Below are 20922 nucleotides of genomic sequence, written 5' to 3' on the forward strand. Positions count from 1 at the left end.
GATCTTCTGATTGCCCCAGTGGTATCGTTTCGGTTACTGGTCCTGATTTCATGTTGACTGGAAGAAAGGGCGCAACTCTGAGATTGGACTATTGTGGTCCAACATCGCGGATTCTCTCAGTTCATGCTTAAAAATGTCCACCGTTTTAGTATTCAAATCTAGATACTTAAGTGCCTGTATTGGAAACAGAATTGTTTTTCTCAATCAGCGAAGAATTCATTCCTAAGCTCCAGAAAAAAATAACGTCTCTGGCATTTATCTTCCTAATAACCCTGGTTTTCCTTTCAAACCAACTCTCTTTAATAACCAGTGGTGTTTTTTTTTTTTAATTAAGATTTTTTCATTTATGGAAATAAAATGTTTGCATCTATATACTGTGTAACATTATGCTTTTCATTTGCAGTGGAATAAAAGATAAAAATTTCATGCTGCACTATGAGGTAAGGTGAATTTTTCCCAACGTTTTATTATAAAAAAGCAAAGTTGAAATAAGTTTTACAGTGAACACCCGTATGCCCACCACCTAGGTTCCCCCACTGACATGGTAGCTGGTAGCTTTGACAGTAATCGCTTCCCGGCCTTTCTAGTGGACGTCCCTAGGTACTATACTTTAGTCCTGTCCATTTTTTAAAAGTTGATATATTTTTTAAGTCTATTCAAATGTATAGGTTTTACCCCATCACATTCTTGCCTGTTGAAGCCCTAGAGCCACGTGACCCGTAGCGCTCCCCACAGCCTGGGTGCTGCTGTTTGCATGCTCATGGTGCACCTCGGACACCCCCCCCCACCCCCGGCCCCTCCTGCAGGCTGGCGGCTGGATCCAGAGGCTTGATCAGATTACATTCCCTTTCTCCTCTTATTGTTTTTGTTGTTGTTGTTAAAGAAACTGGAATACCAGATTTTTATGGGGGATCTTCCAATTTTTAAGTGATAACAACTAATTCATATTTCCTTAAACCAGCATAGCAGTCCAGTTTGCAAACTCTGGCTAAAATATTTTTTATTCCCACATTAAATAATTCCATTGTTAAAAGCTAAAAATACACACACTATATGGAAAAGATGTGCGCTTCCTCAGTATGCATTTTTTATTAAAAAACATTAATACTGAAACATTATGGAAATGATGACATAATTCCCCATAATCATCTACTTTCCACCTGCTGAGTCACAGACACACTAGAAATAGCTACTTTTAGCGACTTGGTGTACATTTTAGATGTCCACACATTTTCGGTATATATGTTAGTGTGTACAGTTTTTTTCTAACAAAAATGGGATTGTACTATTTTGTAACTTGTTTTACTCTTTTATTAAGATGTCCTGGGCATCTGTCCATCTCAGTTACGGATGTTTTCTTTTTTTTAAGTTTCCTCCTTATGCAACTAACGAAATTGGCAAAGTTACTGGTGTAAACAGAAGAGAACTTGGGCATGGTGAGTACAAATCTGTACGCTTAATCCAGTATTCTTACAGAGGCTTAGTACCTTCGTTGCTCATTGTTTTCTGTTCCAATTTAGGTGCCCTTGCCGAGAAAGCTTTGTATCCTGTTATTCCCAAAGATTTTCCTTTCACCATAAGAGTCACATCTGAAGTCCTAGAGTCAAATGGTATTGCAATATTTTTTTCCCTAGTGGAACATACCAGATTCTTTGTTATCTTCCTAACTTTTCAGAAGTATTGTTACATTATGTATATTCTTACAGGGCCCTAGACTATTGTAAGAGAAAATGTGTTTAGTTAATCATATACCTACCTGAATCTCTGTTCTTAGTTAATAAGTTGTTTTGAAAGCAGTCTAAAACAGTGATTTCTCTTCACATGTCACTAATATAATCTAACTTTGGTTATTTGTTTGTTTTTACAAACAAACCTCAGGGAAAGGCTGTCCTGGTGAGAGGAAGGGCCAAAATAGAGTGGTCTGTGAGGGGATGCCCGTCATATCACAAGAGAAGAAGGCACTACAGGGGGAGGTGGGGCTAAAACATCACATGTAACTCAAAAATCAGTCCAAGAATCAAGAAGAAATAGTCATTGAAGGCAGGGAGGGCACAGAGTTATCCTCAAAGGTCCAGCAGACATAGAAAGATCAGGTGGTCACAGGTTTTGAGGAGGAAACACCAAGGGAAACTTAGAATTTAAACTGAAGACTTCTGTATTCTCGACTGGGTATGACTAGGCTAATGTGCTTATGGCCCAGTGAGAGCCAGAGCTCTCTACCTTTAACTGTCGTCTGAGTCAGCGAACCAAAGAGATGAGTTAGCCCTTCTAGAAGGTTTCTTAGAATCAAAATTTCTGTCACAGAACTTTGTGTGAAGATGGAAATGTTCTGTGTCTTGCTGTGCAATACAGCAGCCAATGTGGCTAGTACCGTGGAGGAACTGAGTTTTTTTATTTTAATTAATTTAAATGTGAGTAGCCGAATACATCAGAACATGCAGCTCTGTGTTTGTGGTTTAGGCCGTACCTGCTTTTATAAAGAAGGAAGAAAAAACAATTTGAACGGCCAACAGTAACAATTTTCTACATGAAAAAAAAGTCGGTATCTTTTAAAGCTATCATTTCTTTCTGTAGGGTCATCTTCCATGGCGTCTGCATGTGGCGGAAGTTTGGCATTGATGGATGCAGGTAGAAGGATTGTGTCTCAAATCTAGGAACTAAGACTTTATGCATACCTGATTAGATAAAATACAAGATTTCTTTAAATTGGATTTTAGTAGGCTGGGCGGGCTCGGATTAGCAAACCAGACCAGAGCCAAGATAGCTGCCAGGTAGAGCTTCAACTCTACGAACATCTGCTGGATATGGCTGGCTAAAATCAATATGCCGTGAAAATTATTTTCTTGCCTGGCGACCCAGTGACCTTTTGCACCTTCCAAAAGGTGGAGAGCTCTGGGCTTGGTTCTGGTCACTGAGAAAGTTATGTTAAGCAAGAGTATTAGGATCCATAAGGGAAAGCAGCCGTGTAATCTTCCCATCAATTTTGTGAGCCACGAAAAGATAATGCCACTCCCAGAAGGCACGCTGCAGGTGGTTCACCATAATGCCCAGGTCCGAAACACCATATGGGAAAGTCAGCACTGGCACTTAAAGCCAGTTTCTGCCAGACAGTCACCGATGATGCTATTTGTGGACCAAAAGGAAAGAAACTCAAGGCCACATGGGGAGCTCTCTGATAAGGTCACATGCTTAAAGCACAGGTATGAAAGATGGATAACTGGGACGATGTGAACACGTCTAGAAAGACTGACACCTTGAACAGGCTGAAGCAAAAAACGCTAAAGGCAATTAAAGGCATTTTTCTAGTGTGCTCAAGGGAAGGAAAGCATAATTGATATTTAAGGCGGGGGTGGTGAGCTGTGTCGGGGGTAGTCAGCTGCTTCAGACAGACAGCTGTATTTCATCTGGTTTAAAGGTGGAGTGATTGCTGACCAGGCAGATTAGGAGCAGAGCCCCTATTTCAGGTCAAAGGAACAGCATGTGTGAAGTCATGAAATTTGGAAACAGTGTAGTGTGTTTCTGGAATGTATTCGAAGGAAGCGTGGAAATAATGAACTGGAACCAGATTTTGAAGGCCATTGCGTGTTAAGGAGTTTGTACTCAGAGCTAGCATTTCCCAACTCTGTGTTCCGTGGAATACTTGTTCACAGATTGTTGATACTTGTGTGGCATGAAAAATACTTATTCTGTTCTAAAGGAAGTTTAAGCAGGGTGAAGCAGGCTCGTTTACTGTGGGCTAAATAGCCTTTCTATGCTGATGTGTGTACTGAATAGCTAGGGTCAGGGTACGTGACTATTTCCCAAACTTCTTGACTGCAGAGCATCTATTACCTATAAGCAGGTAATGGGGAACGTGAAGGGTTTTATATAGATTCAGATCTGCATTTGGGGACTGAGTTAGTTTTTCCTATAGTTCAGCTGATGACTCTGGGGGATGAGGCTGGGGTTGGGAGGAGTAGAGGGGGGGAGAGACTATAGTCTGGGACTCAGGCAGGGAGACTGTTGCCCAGACAAAAAGTGACATGGAGTTCAACTAAAGGAGAGGCAGTGGGTATTTCATTGTTTAGGGGAAAAGGCAGCTTCCTAAAACAGTTATAGGATGAACGAAACATATCTTTGTGACTAGATGGGATATAGGATGTAGGAAATGTATTGATTCCGGCCCGAGTGTCTTAGTTGCTTTCAACCAAGATATGGAATGCAGGAGGAAAATCATTTATTAGGGGTGATTCAGTTTTGAATATAGATATTTAAGGTGTTTTGGAGACATCTAGGTAGAGGCAAATTGGATATACAGGTCCAGGGCTTGGCATAGAGAGCTAAGCTGGAGGGATAGATTTGTAGTCATCATCGTAAGTGGTAGATAAGACCATGGGTGTAGGTGAACGTGCTTGAAATGAGATCCCTACTGCACTTCTTTATACCAAAATAAGTTCAAAGTGATCAAAATGTAAGTGCATTTTAAAAAACGAAACATAGATTTTATCAAAATCTCGGAGAAGAAAGCCTTCTAAGCAAAATTTAGAAACCATGAATTGCATAAAACTTTAAGAATTCAGCACAGAAAAAATCACCATTAAAAAAACTCAACAAACTAGAAAATAATATTTTCAATAGATAAATGTGCTGTTCATGTTGGGAGAAAAAAAAAAACCCCACTGCCGTCGTTCATATTGAAAGAGCTCTTATAAATCACTAAGAATAAAACTAAAAACCAAGAAGAAAACTTGTGATGGGCATTACAGGCAGTTAATAGAAAAAGAACTATAAATGGTTTATAAACTGAAAAAAATGTTCAACCTCGCTTATAAAAATGGAAATCAAACTAAAAACAGTAAGCTACCATTTTACCTCTTAAGATTGGCAAAGATCAAACAGTTTGACAAGAATTGACAAGGATGTGGAGTAACAGCCCTTCATAAACTTGGTAAAAGTATAAAATACTGTGCACTCTTTGGAAGGCAGTTGAACAGTGTAGCAAACGTAACAGTATAATGAATGTAACTGTGTAATGAACGTAACAGTGTAGCGAATGTAACAGCACAACAGATAACTCTACCCTTTGAGTCAGCAATCCCACTTGTAGCCTGTAGACCCTGCAGCCATTGAAAAAAGTCAGGGAGAGCTTTGTGTGGTGGCAACTGTCAATGTCTAAGATAAATTGTTAAGTGAAAAAGGCGAAGGGCAAAATAGTGAATGCACATGGTATACACCCATGAGTAAAGAAAATAAGAGATTACACTTAAACCAGTGGTGGGTGACTGCCCATGGGGAAGTGGACTAGGGTTCAGCTGGAAGGATTTACCAAATATATATTGTTACTTTTTGAAAAAAGAAAAGACGCCATAGGCAAAACAGGAAAGAAATGGGTTACTTTTAATTGAGTTTGCTATTAGAGGGGTTTCTGCCAAGTATACTGATTATCTGTTAGAATTCTTTTAAGGGGCTTTATATATTCAAGACCCCAAGCCCTGGTAGCACAGTGGTTAAGAGCTCGGCTGCTAAGGAAAAGGTCAGCAGTTCAAATCTACCAGCCACTCTTTGGAAATCCTATGGGGCAGTTCTACTCTGTCCTATAGAGTTGCTGTGAGTCAGAATTGACTCATTGGCAATGAGTTTGGTTTTGGTTTTTTTGTTTGGTTGGTTGGTTTTTGGTTTTATGTGTTCAAGAAGAAATGAGCTAGTCGGATCACCACTTAAGACTTTTCCAGCTCAGCTTTGGTGATTGTCAATCTAGAGAACACTATCCATTTACACTAAAATAAATGTCATCAGAATGATAAACACGTGTGCTGGGCTAATGTAACACATTCCACGCAAAGGCTCTTTCTCCCGATTACAGGGGTCCCAATCTCATCTGCCGTCGCTGGTGTAGCAGTTGGATTGGTCACCAGGACCAACTCTGAGAACAGTGAAATAGAAGACTATCGTTTGCTGACAGATATTCTGGCAAGTGCATTCACACTCTCGGACGTTTAATGGTGGGGGTGACCCTTGCTTTATAGCATCCTGTGCTTACAAGAACACTGGCAGTCCCGGAGGAGCAAGGCACTTACTCCGTCCTCCCCAGCATGCTCGCCTGGGTTATTATAGGATGATAGTTAAGACTAAATTGTCGTTGTTGTTAGGGCTGTGGAATCCGTTCCGACTCATAGCAACCCTGTGCACAACAAAATGAAACACTGCTTGGTCCTGCGCCATCCTCTCAATTGTTGCTATGCTGGAGCCCATTGTTGCAGCGACTGTGTCATTCTGTCTCATTGAGGGTCTGCCTCTTTTTCGCTGACCCTCGACTTTACCAAGCACGATGTCCTTCTCCAGGGACATCATGGCTCACTTTCAGATATTCCTGAATTAATCCTTATGCACTTATGGCAGGAAACGTGATCTAAAAACATTTCCAATGAAAGTATTTGTAGCTTAAAAAGTCAAACTGGAGACACTAGTTTAATGTAAAAGATTTATGTGTGATCGCCTACTTCAGAAATTGAAATGCTTCTATAAATTTTTTTTTTTTCTTTAACTCTTCTGTAGTGACTGTGGGTGAATTTTGTTTTTGTATAAAACTGTATCATAATGTTTTCAATTCCTGAAGGGAATCGAAGACTACAATGGTGACATGGATTTCAAAATGGCCGGCACCAGCAAGGGAATAACCGCGCTTCAGGTATTTTTAAAACTCGGGGGTTTTTTGGTTTGTTTGTTTGTTTTGGTTTGTTCTGTTTTTGTGATATTTAAATAATGTCATGAATCAATACTTGTGTCATGTTCTGGCTCTTCCAAATTAGGCCGATATTAAATTACCTGGAATACCAATAAAGATTGCAATGGAGGCCATCCAACAAGCTTCAGGTAAGCCAGTGTACCTGACTCACCTTTCTTCGCTGTCTAGCTTGCTAAATGAGAACTATGATTCCCATTAAACTTAACATAAAATACTGTTTAAAAATGAAATTTCATGGAACTTAGATCAAGAAATATTAAGTTAATGAGCACATGACTACCCACAAGAATCGGTGAAGATCTGATTTTTTACAAACTAAGCAACTCTTTTTAAGATAGGGTTTATGGAGAAGGAATGAGTAATATTTGTTAGGGTAACTGGGGTGTGGAGAGCTTTACTAAGCTAAAAAGTTCAGATTTTACTCCATAAATGCAGCTGTATCAGGTCACATTTATTTTATGTAGTTAGATTTATTGTGTTATTATCTTTTCTAGTGGCGAAGAAGGAAATATTACAGATTATGAACAAAACCATTTCAAAACCTCGATCATCTAGGAAAGAAAACGGACCAGTTGTAGGTAATGCATTAAAATTATTACTCATGTCATGATAAGATAAATAATATATGAAAGCATATTACTGGTTTTAAAATGTTTTAGTCCTTATGCAAAATGAAAATATTTTATAGTTAAAGTACTTTGAATTGGGGGAGACATTCTTGGACATTAGAACTTTCAATATTTTAGTCAAGTAAACCGTTTTTCTATTTTTATACTGAAATATTCCTACATGTGTCTAGGTCAAAAAAAAAAGTGGGAGTGACCAAGACATGTTTTGGGTTCATATATGTGTTTGAATTATTTATATTTTTGTCTGTTTTACATTTCAGAAACTGTTCAGGTTCCATTATCAAAACGATTACGGTTTGTTGGACCAGGTGGATTACATTTAAAAAAACTTCAGGCCGAAACAGGTAAAAGTTGTATTTAGTTTGGGATTTTGTTATTAATGCTAGACCATGTAAGTGTGCCATTTTACCTCTATTCTGTTGCTTCAAAACTCTGTGTTTGAGAAATAAAGAGAAAGACCAGGAGAAAAGGATATGACATGTCTTCACTGTAAACCTTCTGATGCCTCTAGTAGATCAGCAAATGGTCATCTTTAAATACATTCAAGAAGAATGATCAAGAAGTCATCAATTTTTAAGGCAGCACTTTAAACACCTAGAATAATTTTTAGTTTTCACTTTAGAGGAGTTATGCTTAATTATCTTTTACTATTTATTATTTTTGCTACTTTCACTTAGATTTATTTACCAAAAACCCAAACCAAACCCAGTGCCGTCGAGTCGATTCTAACTCATAGAGACCCTATAGGACAGAGTAGAACTGCCCCATAGAGTTTCCAAGGAGCGCCTGGCGGATTTGAACTGCTGACCGTTTGGTTGGCAGCCATAGCACTTAACCACTACGCCACCAGGGTTTCCCTTAGATTTATTTAGATGCTTTTATTTAAAGAGTATATTAGAAATACCAAAAACAAAACCAAAGCCTTTGCCGTTGAGTTGATTCGGACTTATAGCGACCCTGTAGGACAAAGTAGAACTGCTCCATAGCGTTTCCAAGGAGCGGCTAGTGGATTCAAACTGCCGTCCTTTTTGGTTAGCAGCCAAATGCTTAACCGCTGCGCCACCACGGCTCTACGTTAGAAATAGTATGCTTTTTTTTTTTTTTTTTTTTTCCTGGAAGCAATCTTTGGGTTACTTAGTACTCACCAGCTTTGAGGTTACTGAAGGAGGGTGAGAAGCAGAGCCATCTTAGCCAGTTCTTAAGATTGAGGATGGAGAAAGGAAACTCACATGATTTCGTTCCTCCCATCTGTTGGCCACTCCAAAGGCTAAGAGGGAGAGAGGAAAAAGGTGAGAAAAGGGTTCTGGAATAGTTTCTACTCATAATTAAGAGAACAAAGCCAGACTCTCCAAAATTAGAATTGATTATGGGTTCCCAGAAATTGGGTAGGCTGGTGTATCCCCAGGACCTAGTGTAATGCCAGATACAGAGCAGATACGCAGTGTGTATTTGTTGGTGAATGAATCCCTCGTTCCCTGCTGCCTGCAGCAGTGATTAAACAGCACACTCCTGCCCAGCTGCTCTCAGGTCCCACTCCTGCACTCATCTCTGCTTTTCAGACTGGTCTCCACCGAGACGGTCAGGTTAACTTGACTCTGTTAAATTTATCTTTTTCAAAGGTGTAACCATTAGTCAGGTGGATGAAGAAACGTTTTCTGTATTTGCACCAACACCCAGTGCTATGCATGAAGCAAGAGACTTGATTACCGAAATCTGCAAAGATGACGTAAGTATAGATGGTACGGTAGTTACTTTTTTCTATTTATTGTTGCTGTTTCCTTTATGAATCTTACGGCTTATTTTCCACTTACAGCAGGAGCAGCAGTTAGAATTTGGAGCAGTGTATACCGCCACAATAACTGAAATCAGGTAATTTAGAATAATATACTTCCTTGCTTTTTGAAGCTGTGGTATCACAGTGATTAAGAGCTCAGCTGCTAACCAAAAAGTTCCGATCCGCCAGCCACTGCTTGGAAAACCCTATGGGGCAATTCTACACTATCCTGTAGGGTCACTATGAGTCAGAATCGACTCAACGGCAATGAGCTTGGTTTTCTTGGTTTTCAAAAGATTTATATTACAAGGCCAGGTTGACTTATCGTATTTATTTTCTTTGAAATTGTAAGGTGTTTAGATGATATATCAATTATTGTATGATAATTATTTTCTAAGGTAGAATATGTTTTAGAAAAGATTTTTAGTAACATCATTCTGTGATTACAATTATAATAGATTCTTCTAACTGAATTTTTTTTAACCAAAGCTTCCACCTTTTAACTCTTCTCAATAAACAGATCCAAATAGACTTAGCAGTATATATATATCCTTTATTTTTTACTTATTTTTTGCTTTTTGGCAGTTTCTTGTAGGCTTGTTTATAGATAGTACTACTTTATACCCAATTAGCACATTTTAAAGAATACCAGTTTATAACTTAAAAGCATTTTTTTTACCAGCTAAAAAGATTGGATTTTCAGGATCAGAAAATCCCCTTTTTAAGGGGAAAAAATCAATTGAGTATAGCATGAATATACAAAGCTGTTTGAAATGATTGGTAAAGGGCATTAGGATAATTTGCTTAATATTGCAAGTGAAAAATAAGGAAACAATTGCTTATTTTAGGAGAATAGAGGAAAAAAGGAAAAAATTTTTAATGAAAAACTTTTCTCAAATTACTACTTTTAATAGGTTGATGATAATTCTACACCATTTTAAAATAATACAATCTGTTTTTTTTGGAAAATATTGTTAAGAGAAAAAGAATATTCTACAAGCTTTTTTACTTCCTTTCCTTTATCCTTTCTTTGTCCTTTGCCCCCAGGTATTTCAATAGAAGGGTACATTTTCTGTTGAAAAATAAACATGTGTTTTAGCCATTATAGATTTTATAGTTAAAAAAAACAATTACTGGTATGTGGTTTTTTGTTTTTTGGGGTTTTTTTTTTTTTTTTGGTGGTTAAGTTTTTGTTTTCTTATTTTCTCCTACAAAAACAGTCACAGTTTGATTATCGATAGATAATACAGATACTTGTCATTTTACCGGGGTTGTTATTTCCTTTTTGTAGAGATACTGGAGTAATGGTAAAGCTGTATCCAAATATGACTGCCGTGCTCCTTCACAACACACAACTTGACCATCGGAAGGTAAGAAGCAGAAAGAAAGAAGTGAGGAGGGAGGGAGAAAAGGAGGCAGAAGAAAAAAGACAGATTTGATTATTTTGTAACTGCCTTAAAATTACCATACTGAAATTACCTAGGTTGGTAGGAATTTTATACTTTGTCTACCGTTAGCCCACGCGTAGAAAACCAAACACGGCAGAGACGCTGCTGGCTAAAGTTTGTACCTTATTCACCACAGATACTTCATGCTTTTCCTTCCGTGACTGAACAGACACGCCTCTTGTGTGTTGAGGTGGAACAACTTCTAGAGCAAGCGTGCAGCAGTTGCTCAAAATGTCTAGCCACAGCCCTGTTTTCCCAGTTTTCTTCTGGTCAACCAGTCATCACAGGATGGCTCTTAGGATGTTTTAAAGTTTATTTAATCTTTGCTGTAGCTCATACATCTGGAAGACTAAGCACATAAGAATATTCCAGAAAATTATGGGGACAGAGGGAGTAATATGGGTATCTGTCTCACCAAACATTAAAATGTGGTAAAAGCTATGGAGAATGAAACGGTGCGTTACTAGCCCAGAAACAGATGATACGCAGAACAGGAAATTAAAACAAGAAACTAGAAACAAACCAGTTATATACATAGGAACTTAATACATGCTGTGAGGTGCATTTTAAGTCAGTAAAGAAATGGTTACTCAGTAAATATTGGTACAACTGATAATCATAAAGCAGGATCTCTACTCACTTTTACACTAAAATTCTGTCTGAATCGAAGAGCTAAATGTAAAAAAGGGATGGGGGGGGACCCTAGGAGGGAAAAGGGCAGTAGAAGAAAGTATGAAGACCTTAATAATCTTGGAAGTGGAAAAATCTTTCTCAGCGTGATATTAAAGCCAACAACTTAAATAACTCGATAAGATTTGACCTTGTAAATGTTTTTTTTTTTTTAATTATTTAACAAAAGTTATAACGAGCAGGGTTGAAAGAAAAATGAAAAACGAGGGGAAAAGTGCTTACAGGATGTACCATGTGCTTAATATACAGAGGGCTTTCATAGCTAAGTAAGAAAGATGAGTGTCAGGAGTAAAAGGAGTAAAGAACACAGGCAGGCAAATCACTTTAAAAAAAAGAAGCCAACCAAGAGACACGAGAAAGTATTCAGTATCACCAGCAATTTTCATAAATGCAAATAAACCAATGTACCATTTTTTAACTTTCAGATAGCTGAAAATTCCCAGTGTGGGTACGAGATGGTGGTAAGGGGTAGACATGCTCATCACTGTTGTAAACCAAACCAGTTGCCATCGAGTCGATTCCGACTCATAGCGACCCTATAGGACAGAGTAGAACTGCCTCATAACGGTTTCCAAGGAGCTCCTGGTGGATTCGAACCACCAACCTTTTGGTTAGCAGCCGTAGCTCTTAACCACTACGCTACCAGCGTTTCCTCATCACTGTTGATGGGCGTGTAAATTGGGACAGACTTTTTGGAGGGCATTTGTGTGCGTACTTTTGGACCTAGAAGTCCCCTGCGTAGGACTTTGTTATGAGACAATAAGTAGACTGGATAAATACATCCAGAAAGATCATTAAAACACTGCAAATTACTTTTTTCCTCAAGTTTTTATTTCAAAGACTTTTAAACCTACAGAACAATTGGAGTAATAATATACTAAACACTCATGCTTTTCATGTGGACTCACCAGATAGTAACGTTTGCAGCCCTGGAATTTAAAACCGATGAAATAGCCACCTTTAGGGTACTGGCTAAATAAATTACACAATATGAACATTCAACTGTAAACCTTTTTTTTTTAGATGAAAAGATGACTACAACATAACGGTGAATGAAAAATCAGCAAATTATAAAACAACAGGTGGTTTTTTTAAATGGAATACACACACAGGAGATGCTTGCTGGAATATTCACTGGGGTGTTAGTAGTCTTCTACAAATACAGGGGCTTCGGATGATACTTCTAGATACTTCTGTATTGTTTTAAATCTTTACAATTAACAGATTTTACAGTCAGAAAAATCAAAGCTGTCTTCCACTTGAGGAAAAAAATGTGCATTACCGTGAATGCTAGATAACTCTTCACAACTGCTAACAGGTTGACGTGTCCTCTTTCAGATTAGACACCCCAGTGCCCTGGGATTAGAAGTTGGCCAAGAAATTCAGGTACCTGTGTTCAGCCTTTTAGCATTGACATTGTCAGTTGTACTTGAAGTTTTTATTACTGTTTTCAAAAAGTAAAATGAAAGAATAGAACATTTATGGCATGTATTTGTATGTGGTGCTTCTTTTTTTAAACTTCAGTTTGCTTAAGCAAACTTATTCATGATTTAAGACGCAGTTATTTTCCTCAAGGACCTTGCTGTTTGGTTACAACAGTCAAGTTTAGAGCTCTTAAAAATACATGAGCAGGCCAGTGACAGTTATACAGGGGCAGTGATTGGAGACAGGACATGAGACCCCTGATAAGATATCTTGGTTGAAGGCCTTGCGTGTCATATTTGAGGAGCTGAGACTTTAATTGCTTTCCCACTACTTGAGGCTAAAAGTTTTCGAGCTTGATAAAAGCCATGTTGTTCAGGTCTAGAATTGTGATAACAATTGACCTTTTTTTTGTAGTGCTTTATGAGTGGATGAAAGAAGTCATTACCAGTCTCGTTTTTGTCGCTGGACCCCACTCTGTTCTAGTTATACTTAATACCCCTCACCTGGGTAACTAAGACCTCAAGTTTATTCCCAGTCTGTAGTCTCATTGTTCAAGTGGCCTCCAGGGAAAGATGGCAACTAAGACATAATATCTCTATGTAAGGTTGTGTGGTCAGGTTTTTTGTTTGTCTTGTTTCGTTTTTGATACCAGAACTTCTTTCGTTCTTTTTTAGTACCAGGGACTTAAAAACTGCTGCATTTTCCTCTGGCTTTTATTTTCCACGGTCAAGCCAAAGAAACTCCAATGTGATGGTCCTCTGAGGCAGTAGTGAAAACTGGAATGACCTAAGCGTAACCCTGTTTAGTTTATAGCACAGTCAGACCAGGAAAGGCCTTCTTGTCTAAGATCATTCACCATGGCTTGGATTGTTTCCCGATATAGGGACACAAGGTCCCACAGCTTCACGCCTCTATTTTCTTCTAAGAATTTTATGGTCTTAGTTTTCACATTTAGGTCCTTGACCCGTTTTGAAATAGTTTCTGTGTACAGTGTGAGGTCTGAAGAGAATAAAAAGGTACTGATTAGTGTAACAGAAGATTATAAGCGGTCAACTGAATGTCCCTGTCTCTATTCTTTTTTTATAATTATTACTTAACCAGATTACATTTATTAAGTATGTCCCTCCAAGCAGCATCAAGTTGTGCTTTCAGTGAACAAGTAAAAACATCAGTCATTGTCTTAACCAGGCCATGTAAATTTAAACATCTTAGAATTTCTGTGCTAATCACTGTGCTGGAGCTTTAACGCTGTTTCCTTAACACAGGTGAAATACTTTGGACGTGATCCAGCTGATGGGAGAATGAGGCTTTCTCGTAAAGTGCTTCAGTCTCCAGCTACAACTGTTGTCAAAACTCTCAGTGACAGAGGCGGTATTGTCATGGGGGAGCCTGTCTCACAGTCGTCATCTAATTCTTCCTCGTGATTTTTTAAGAGAGTTCTAGGGTGATAATCTATAGATCAAAATTTTAGGACTATCTTCCAATGTGTAGATTTATATATAGTATAAATATATTCCAGTTATCTGTCCTAAAATACTCATTTACGTGTGCCATTTTTTCTTAGAGAGTAACTTATATTCTCTTATCCTTACTTACGTTATAAATCAATAAATATTTTTTATTAAAAGTAAATGTTTATACATCTTAAAAAAGAATACCCTTTAGTACCCTGTCTGAAAAACTTAGAAACAATAGATCACATTTGCTACTCTAAGGGACCTCTGTCTACACACCTTATTTTTCCTCTTTACATACTGTAGGGACAGTTTTCCCATAGGCATTTGACAGCTCACCTCTTTGCCCAACAGCTTTACTTACCTGCAAATATTTCACAGACAAGAACTTGCCATTTTCTTCTTTTTTTAATTCTACCACTGGATCACCTACACTTGGCACCAGTAGGTGCTGGAAAATGTGTATGTAGTTCCTAGGTATTCTGGACCACGGCTATGCACAACAGTCACTGAACCTGGGTGAGACCCAGAACTTTCAAAAGTAACAGGAATGTCGGGGATTCTTTGCTCCTGTGCTAAACAGATGGAAGGTACCATCTTCAAAGCTAGTGCCTGTGACTCCAGAAGCGGCATCAGATATAAAAAGGAATTGAGGGAGCTGGTGTGACCTGTTGTTTATGATATGGTGCCTTTCAGATTGGTCACAAAAGCATAAACATAGTGAAGTAAACCTTATAAACTTTAAAACCAAACCAACTGCCATCGAATCAATTCCGATTCCTAGCGACCCTACAGGACAGAGTAGAACTGCACCATAAGGTTTTCAAGGCTGTAAACCTTTACGGGAGTAGATGGCCACATCTTTCTCCCAAAGTATTATAAATGGGACAACAGATAAGATGGTAATTTTTTTTTTTTAATTTGCCTAAATATGTGATAAAATCATTTACTCATCAAATAGGAGCTGTGTCATTTTCCTGAGTGTGTTCCTACCGGTAGTGTGTGGATATCCTAGGGAAGGGTAAGAGAAAGAGGTATCGTGATTTTCAGTTACTAAGTAGATGTCGGAAACAGTCATGTACACAGGTTGTTGGTGTAACTGTTAGTGATAATCTGTGAGATGCTCACTGCCATCATTTAAAATGTCACATCTTAAATCCAGAAATAAACAGCACAGAAAGGCCATAATTTAGAAATGAGTAATCCTCCTACTAATCTGATTAAATATTTGTAAATAAAAGACTCAGAGTTAACTAGTTCATAAAATACTAAAAATGTATCTGGCTGAATCAAAGGTTAGAAGCTAAGTCCCACTCCCTGTGGTGGACTGGAACCAGGGCTTCCAAGTCATCAGGAACTAAGGCAGTTCTCCCTTGCTACTTCCCTGTACAGCCTCATGGCCTCTCATTTGTGATTCTTGTCATACAACTGTTCTATTCTCCGCAAGCCTGCTATCTCAGTGTGGGGCAAAAGATGGCTGTCCCACAGGAAGTTTGTGTGTCTATCAGTTCAAGTTCTTTCTCCTGAAGAAAATGGTAGCTCAGCTTGAAGAAGGTGTTCAACCTGGTTAGGGTTGCCAGATAAAATGTAGGATGCCAAGTTAAATTGGAATTTCATATATCCAGCAAATAAAATTGTAATATAAGTATATCCAATGCACTGTTTGGGATATACTTATACCAAGAAATTTTATCCATGTATCTAAAATTCCAATTTAACTGCCCTATATTTTTATCTGCTAAGTCTGGTAACACTGAACCTAGTCTAAACAGCTGTGATCAAGGAGTGTAGGGAGCAGGAGGAGGAACTAAAGGCAAGTCCATTAAGTTATTTGATTTAGAGGTTACAAGATTTTCCTTGTAACCTCTATTAAAGAATCCCCAGTGTTTCACGAAAGCCAAAAGTGAGTAGTTGGCTGTAGTTTCTGATATTGTGGCTATGAAATTTAATGCCATTCCCAAGGATTCATAAATTAGAAGAGTTGATGTTCAAAAAAATATAAAAATATGTAAACCATTATATTTTTAATAAAATGACAGAATATAGCAGTTTATTAAAAAGATTGAACAGTATGACCAAGTTGATCTACTAAAAGAATGCAAGGATGCATAAACATTAGGATATAATTCACTACAGGCATACCCTCTTTTATTGCACTTGCAGATACTGTGTTGTTTTTTTTTTTTTTTACAAATTGAAGGTCTGTGGCATCCCTATGTCTAGGAAGTCAGTAAGCACTATTTTTCCAACAGCATGTGCTCACTTCGTGTCTCTGTGTCACATTTTGGTAATTCTCACAATATTTTAGACTTTTTGTTATTATATCTGTTACGGTGATCTGTGATAAGTGATCTTTGATGTTACTATTGTAATTGTTTTGGGGTGCCACGAACTATGCCCACATAAGATGGCAAAGTTAATTGATAAATACTGTGTGTGTTGTGACTGCTCCCCATCCCACCCTCTCTTTCCCTCTCCTTGGGCCTCCCTATTCCCCAATACAGGACAATACTGAAATTAGGCAAATTAATAACCCTACATTGGCCTCTTAAGTGTTCAAGTGAAAAGAAGAGTGGCACATCTCTCACTTTAAATCAAAAGCTAGAAGCGTTAATGAGGAAGGCATGTCGATAGCTCGAAATAAGCAGAAAGCTAGACCTCTTGTGCCAGTTAGCCAAGTTGTGAATGCAAAGGAAAAGTTGTTGAGGAAAATTAAAAGTGCCACTCCAGTGAACAAACGAATGATAAGAAAGTGAAACACCTTATTGCTGATATGGAGAAAGCTTTAGTGGTCTGGAATAGAAGATCAAATCCGCCACAACATTCCCTTAAGCCAAAACCTAATCCAGAGGAAAGCCCTAACTCTCTTCAGTTTTCTGAAGGCAGAGGGAGGTGAGGAAGCTGCAAAAGAAAAGATTGAAACTAGCAGAGGTTGGTTCATAAGACTTAAAAGGCCATCTCCATAAGGTAAAAGTGCAAGGTGAAGCAACAAGTTATCCAAAAGATGTAGCTAAGATAATTGACGAAGGTGGCTACAATAACAGATTTTCAGTGTAGTACACAAAACAGCCTCATATTGGAAGAAGATGCCATCTAGGACTTTCATAGCCAGAGAGAAGGCAATGCCTGGCTTGAAAGCTTCAAAAGACAGGCTGACTCTTGTTAGAGGCTAATGTGGCTGGCTGGTGACTTCAAGTTGAAGCCAATGCTCTTACCATTCCAAAAATCTTAGGGCTCTTAAGAATTATGCCAGATCCACTCTGCCTGTGCCCTATGAATGGAACAACAAAGCCCGGGTGACAGCACATCTGTTCATGATGTGGTTTAATGACTATCTTAAGCCCACTGTTGAGACCTACTGCTCAGAAAAAGATTCCTTTCAAAATATCACTGCTCATTGGCAGTGGAGATGTACAAGGAGATTAATGTTGTCTCCAGGCCTGCTAACACACCATCTATTCTCCAGCCCATGGATCAAGCAGTAATTTAGACTTTAAAGTCTTATTATTTAAGAAATACATTTCTTAAGGATATAGCTGCCACAGATAGTGATTCCTCTGATGAACCTGGGCAAAGTAAACTGAAAACCTCCTGGAGAGGATTCATCATTCTAGGTGCCATTAAGAACATTTGTGATTCATGGGACGAGGTCAAATACCAACATTAATAAGGAGTTTGGGAGAAGTTGATTCCAACCCTCATGGATGACTTTGAGGGGTTCAAGACTTCAGTGAAGGAAGTAACTGCAGAGGTGGTGGAAACAGCAAGGGAACTAGAATTAGAAGTGGAGCCTGAAGATGTGACTGAATGGCTGCAATCTCATGATAAAACTTTAGCAGGTGAGGAGTTGCTTCTTATGGACGAGCAAAGAAAGTGGTTTCTTGAGATAGAATCTCCTCCTGGTGAAGGTGCTGTGAACACTGTTGAAATGACAAAGGATTTAGAATGTTACGTAAACTTAGTTGATAAAGCAGTGGCAGGGTTCCAGAGGACTGACTCCAAAGCAGTTCTAAATGTGGGTAAAATGGTATCAAACAGCATCGCATGCTACAGAGAAATCTTTCATGAAAGGAAGAGTCAAACGATGTGGCAAACTTAATCGTTGTCTTATTTTAAGGAAATAACCTTCAGCAACCACCACCTGATCAGCCAGCAGCCATCAACATCCAGGTAAGACCCTCCACCAGCAAAGAGATTACGATTTGCTGAAGGCTCAGGTGATGGTTAACAATTTTTAGCACTATTTTTAAATTAAGGTATATGCATTTTTTTAGACATAATGCTATTGCACACTTAATAGACTACCAAAACCCAAAAAACCCAGTGCCATCGAGTCGATTCCAGCTCATAGCGACCCTATAGGATAGAGTACAGTGTAGTGTAAACGTAACTTTTATATGCACTGGAAAACCAAATACCTGACTCACTATGGCGATATTCACTTTATTGCGGTGGTCTGGAACCAAACCCGTAGTATCTCTGAGGTATGGCTGTATATAGATTACCTGAGAAAAAACATGATCACATCTGCAAAAAAGGCAAATGTGGAAGAGGGCCCTTCTGTAACCTCTCAGGGCTCAGGGGTGTCTACAGAGCCCTCGGGGGCACCCATCAATGTATCCCCGTCCCGTGTTTCAAAGCTTCGGGTTTTTACCAGGGCCCTGACCACATACGTTGAGCACTCAGATGTCTTTAAAGCTCTGTGACTCTGTCAAATCCCACGTCTGCTCCTCAGCCATGCCAGCTTTTCTAGTGCAGGAGATAAGGGACTCTGAAGCTCCCGAGAGGCCGTCTGACTCCGCAACTTAGTCTTTAACTGTCTGTTAGCTGCCCTCAGTTTCTCATTATCCCTCCACAGAGCATTAGTACAACTTGGTAATACCCAGATATCTCTGCTGTACTTGTCGCCATTGTCTCCACCGCATCTGTCAAGCGCCTGAATTGTTGCAGAGACAGCAGCGTTCTCTTCCCTGGGGAAGTTTTCCTAGATCGCTGCTCAAATCTGGAGCATTCTCTTGTGCCAGAGACTGAGTAAACCATCCCCAAACCCCATCTTCCTGCCTGTTTTCTTGGACTACTCCCAGTACCGCCTATGTCAGTCTTGGTCTTCAGAGAAGCAGATACCAAGAAGGGATTAGACATGCAAGATATTTATTGAGGAGAAAAAAAAGTGAAGGATAGAAGAGTCAATGAAAGCCTTCAGATCATGATGCAGGTCTGACTCCTGTAAAAGGAGGGAGGGAAGGAGGAAGTATTTGACAGGAAGGGCCTCAGCTTTAGACTAAAGTTCTAAGAAAACCTCAGCTGGGCTAATGAGTTCCCCAAGCCAAAGAGGCCAGTTAGAGGCATTTTGCATCAGGCAAGAAAGGATAAATACTAGTCCTCTGCCACGGTGCATCACTGGCTGGGAACAGCTCAAGGGACTTGTGGCCTCAACACGAATGCAATGGTGGATCCAAAAGGGGTGGGAGCTGGCTATCGGTCAACTATGCTCCCTGCAGTAGATTCTCTTGAAGGAGATCTGAACGACACATGTCTATGGCCACCACACCAAGCATGTGATACTACTAGCACCTAATGGGTAGAGGTCAGGGATGCTGCTAAACGTCCTATAATGCATAGGCCAGTCCTTCACAACAAAAATAATCCAGCCCAAAATGTCAGTTATGCCAAGGTTGAGAAAACTTCCTCTAGAAATTTAACCTATGAATACACTGACGTACATGAAGTAACTTCTGCGCAATTATTTATTGTCTGAAACTATAAACGATTAGAAATGATACATAAACAGGAGACTGGTTAAATAAATTCCATCTGTACAATGAACTACTACTATGTAATCATGAAGTATGTACACTGACCTTAAACATTTTCAACATGTTTTTTAAGTTAAAAAAAAAAAAAAAAAGGTGAGCAGTATTATAGTATTTCAGTATTTGTGGAAAACAGGTGACAGATGTAAGTATTATATACATTTACTTGCAAATGCATAAAGTATCTCTGGGACAGGACTGACTACATACTTTGCAGGGCCCCGTACCAAATGAAAACGTGGAACCCTTGTTCAAATACTGATTTCAAGACAGTAATAAGAGAGCATTAAACCAAGGGCAAGCCCTACCCCAAAGGCCCAAGCCTGCTTCCAGGGTCTGCATTTCCCCAGTCCTGTACTAAGGAGTGGCCAAGGGATGACTATATTCAAGGATTGCAGACAGGGCTCAAACCAAACGCTGGCGTGTCCTTAGGTGTGCACACAGGGCTATCCCAGTGCAGAATGGAGCCAAGGGGTGAGAAGAGACCGGGGGGCAGGATAAGATTTCGAGGAGGGGGGAACTATCCCAGAGGGAGACTAGAACTCTAAGTCCACCAATTCTAAATTCTAATCTGGCTTGCAGGTCATTATGAAAATATATTTGAGGTACATCCAGGTTAGTAGAGAATATATTTAACAGCTTACCTGTAAACTTACTTAGACTTGTGAATCCCTGTGACCTGAACGAAGGTGTGCCTGAGGATCCAGCAGGGGCAGAGATGAGTTCCTGGGGTTTAACTCTGTGTTCCCTTATTTCTCTGCATCTCCAGACTTTAGGGAGATACCAAAAAAGACTAAAAGGTCCTGTTTCTCCGTAGCTCAAAAAAGTCCAGTAAATCCACAACTCAAAGTGAAATTCCAAGGTTCTTCAAGGACCTATATGACGGCCCCTCTCCCACTCCTGATTTCCTTTCCTACCATTTCTCCCCTTTCTCACTCCACTCCAATCACACCAGCTTCCTGCAA

The 20922-nt window shown here is 39.2% G+C and overlaps 1 protein-coding gene and 1 long non-coding RNA gene across 6 annotated transcripts in view; one reads left to right on the top strand and one right to left on the bottom strand.

Annotated features, from left to right (window-relative positions):
* The window catches only part of PNPT1 (polyribonucleotide nucleotidyltransferase 1), a 45986-nt gene extending 25920 nt beyond the window's left edge, over positions 1-20066 (top strand). For 4 of the 5 annotated variants that reach the window (XM_064277040.1, XM_064277041.1, XM_064277043.1 and 1 more), the window contains exons 15-28: positions 404-440; positions 1370-1436; positions 1521-1610; positions 2575-2628; positions 5843-5949; positions 6596-6667; positions 6789-6852; positions 7219-7302; positions 7614-7697; positions 8973-9079; positions 9167-9222; positions 10419-10497; positions 12604-12651; positions 13956-20066. In XM_064277040.1, coding sequence (XP_064133110.1) covers positions 404-440; positions 1370-1436; positions 1521-1610; positions 2575-2628; positions 5843-5949; positions 6596-6667; positions 6789-6852; positions 7219-7302; positions 7614-7697; positions 8973-9079; positions 9167-9222; positions 10419-10497; positions 12604-12651; positions 13956-14114 — 1108 coding nt within the window. In that variant the 3' untranslated portion in view covers positions 14115-20066. The remainder of the gene's footprint in view (positions 1-403; positions 441-1369; positions 1437-1520; positions 1611-2574; positions 2629-5842; positions 5950-6595; positions 6668-6788; positions 6853-7218; positions 7303-7613; positions 7698-8972; positions 9080-9166; positions 9223-10418; positions 10498-12603; positions 12652-13955) is intronic. The other variant, XR_010319465.1, reaches the window with a different exon arrangement.
* LOC135228694 (uncharacterized) lies at positions 7693-13959 on the bottom strand. Its single transcript, XR_010319466.1, has 3 exons — positions 10698-13959; positions 8499-8620; positions 7693-7947 (listed from the first exon to the last, which is right to left on the bottom strand). It is a non-coding gene; the product is annotated as an uncharacterized LOC135228694 (long non-coding RNA).
* Positions 20067-20922: the final 856 nt, after the last annotated feature.

The sequence above is a fragment of the Loxodonta africana genome, chromosome 26, assembly GCF_030014295.1.
Source record: "Loxodonta africana isolate mLoxAfr1 chromosome 26, mLoxAfr1.hap2, whole genome shotgun sequence".
NCBI classification, from domain to species: domain Eukaryota; kingdom Metazoa; phylum Chordata; class Mammalia; order Proboscidea; family Elephantidae; genus Loxodonta; species Loxodonta africana.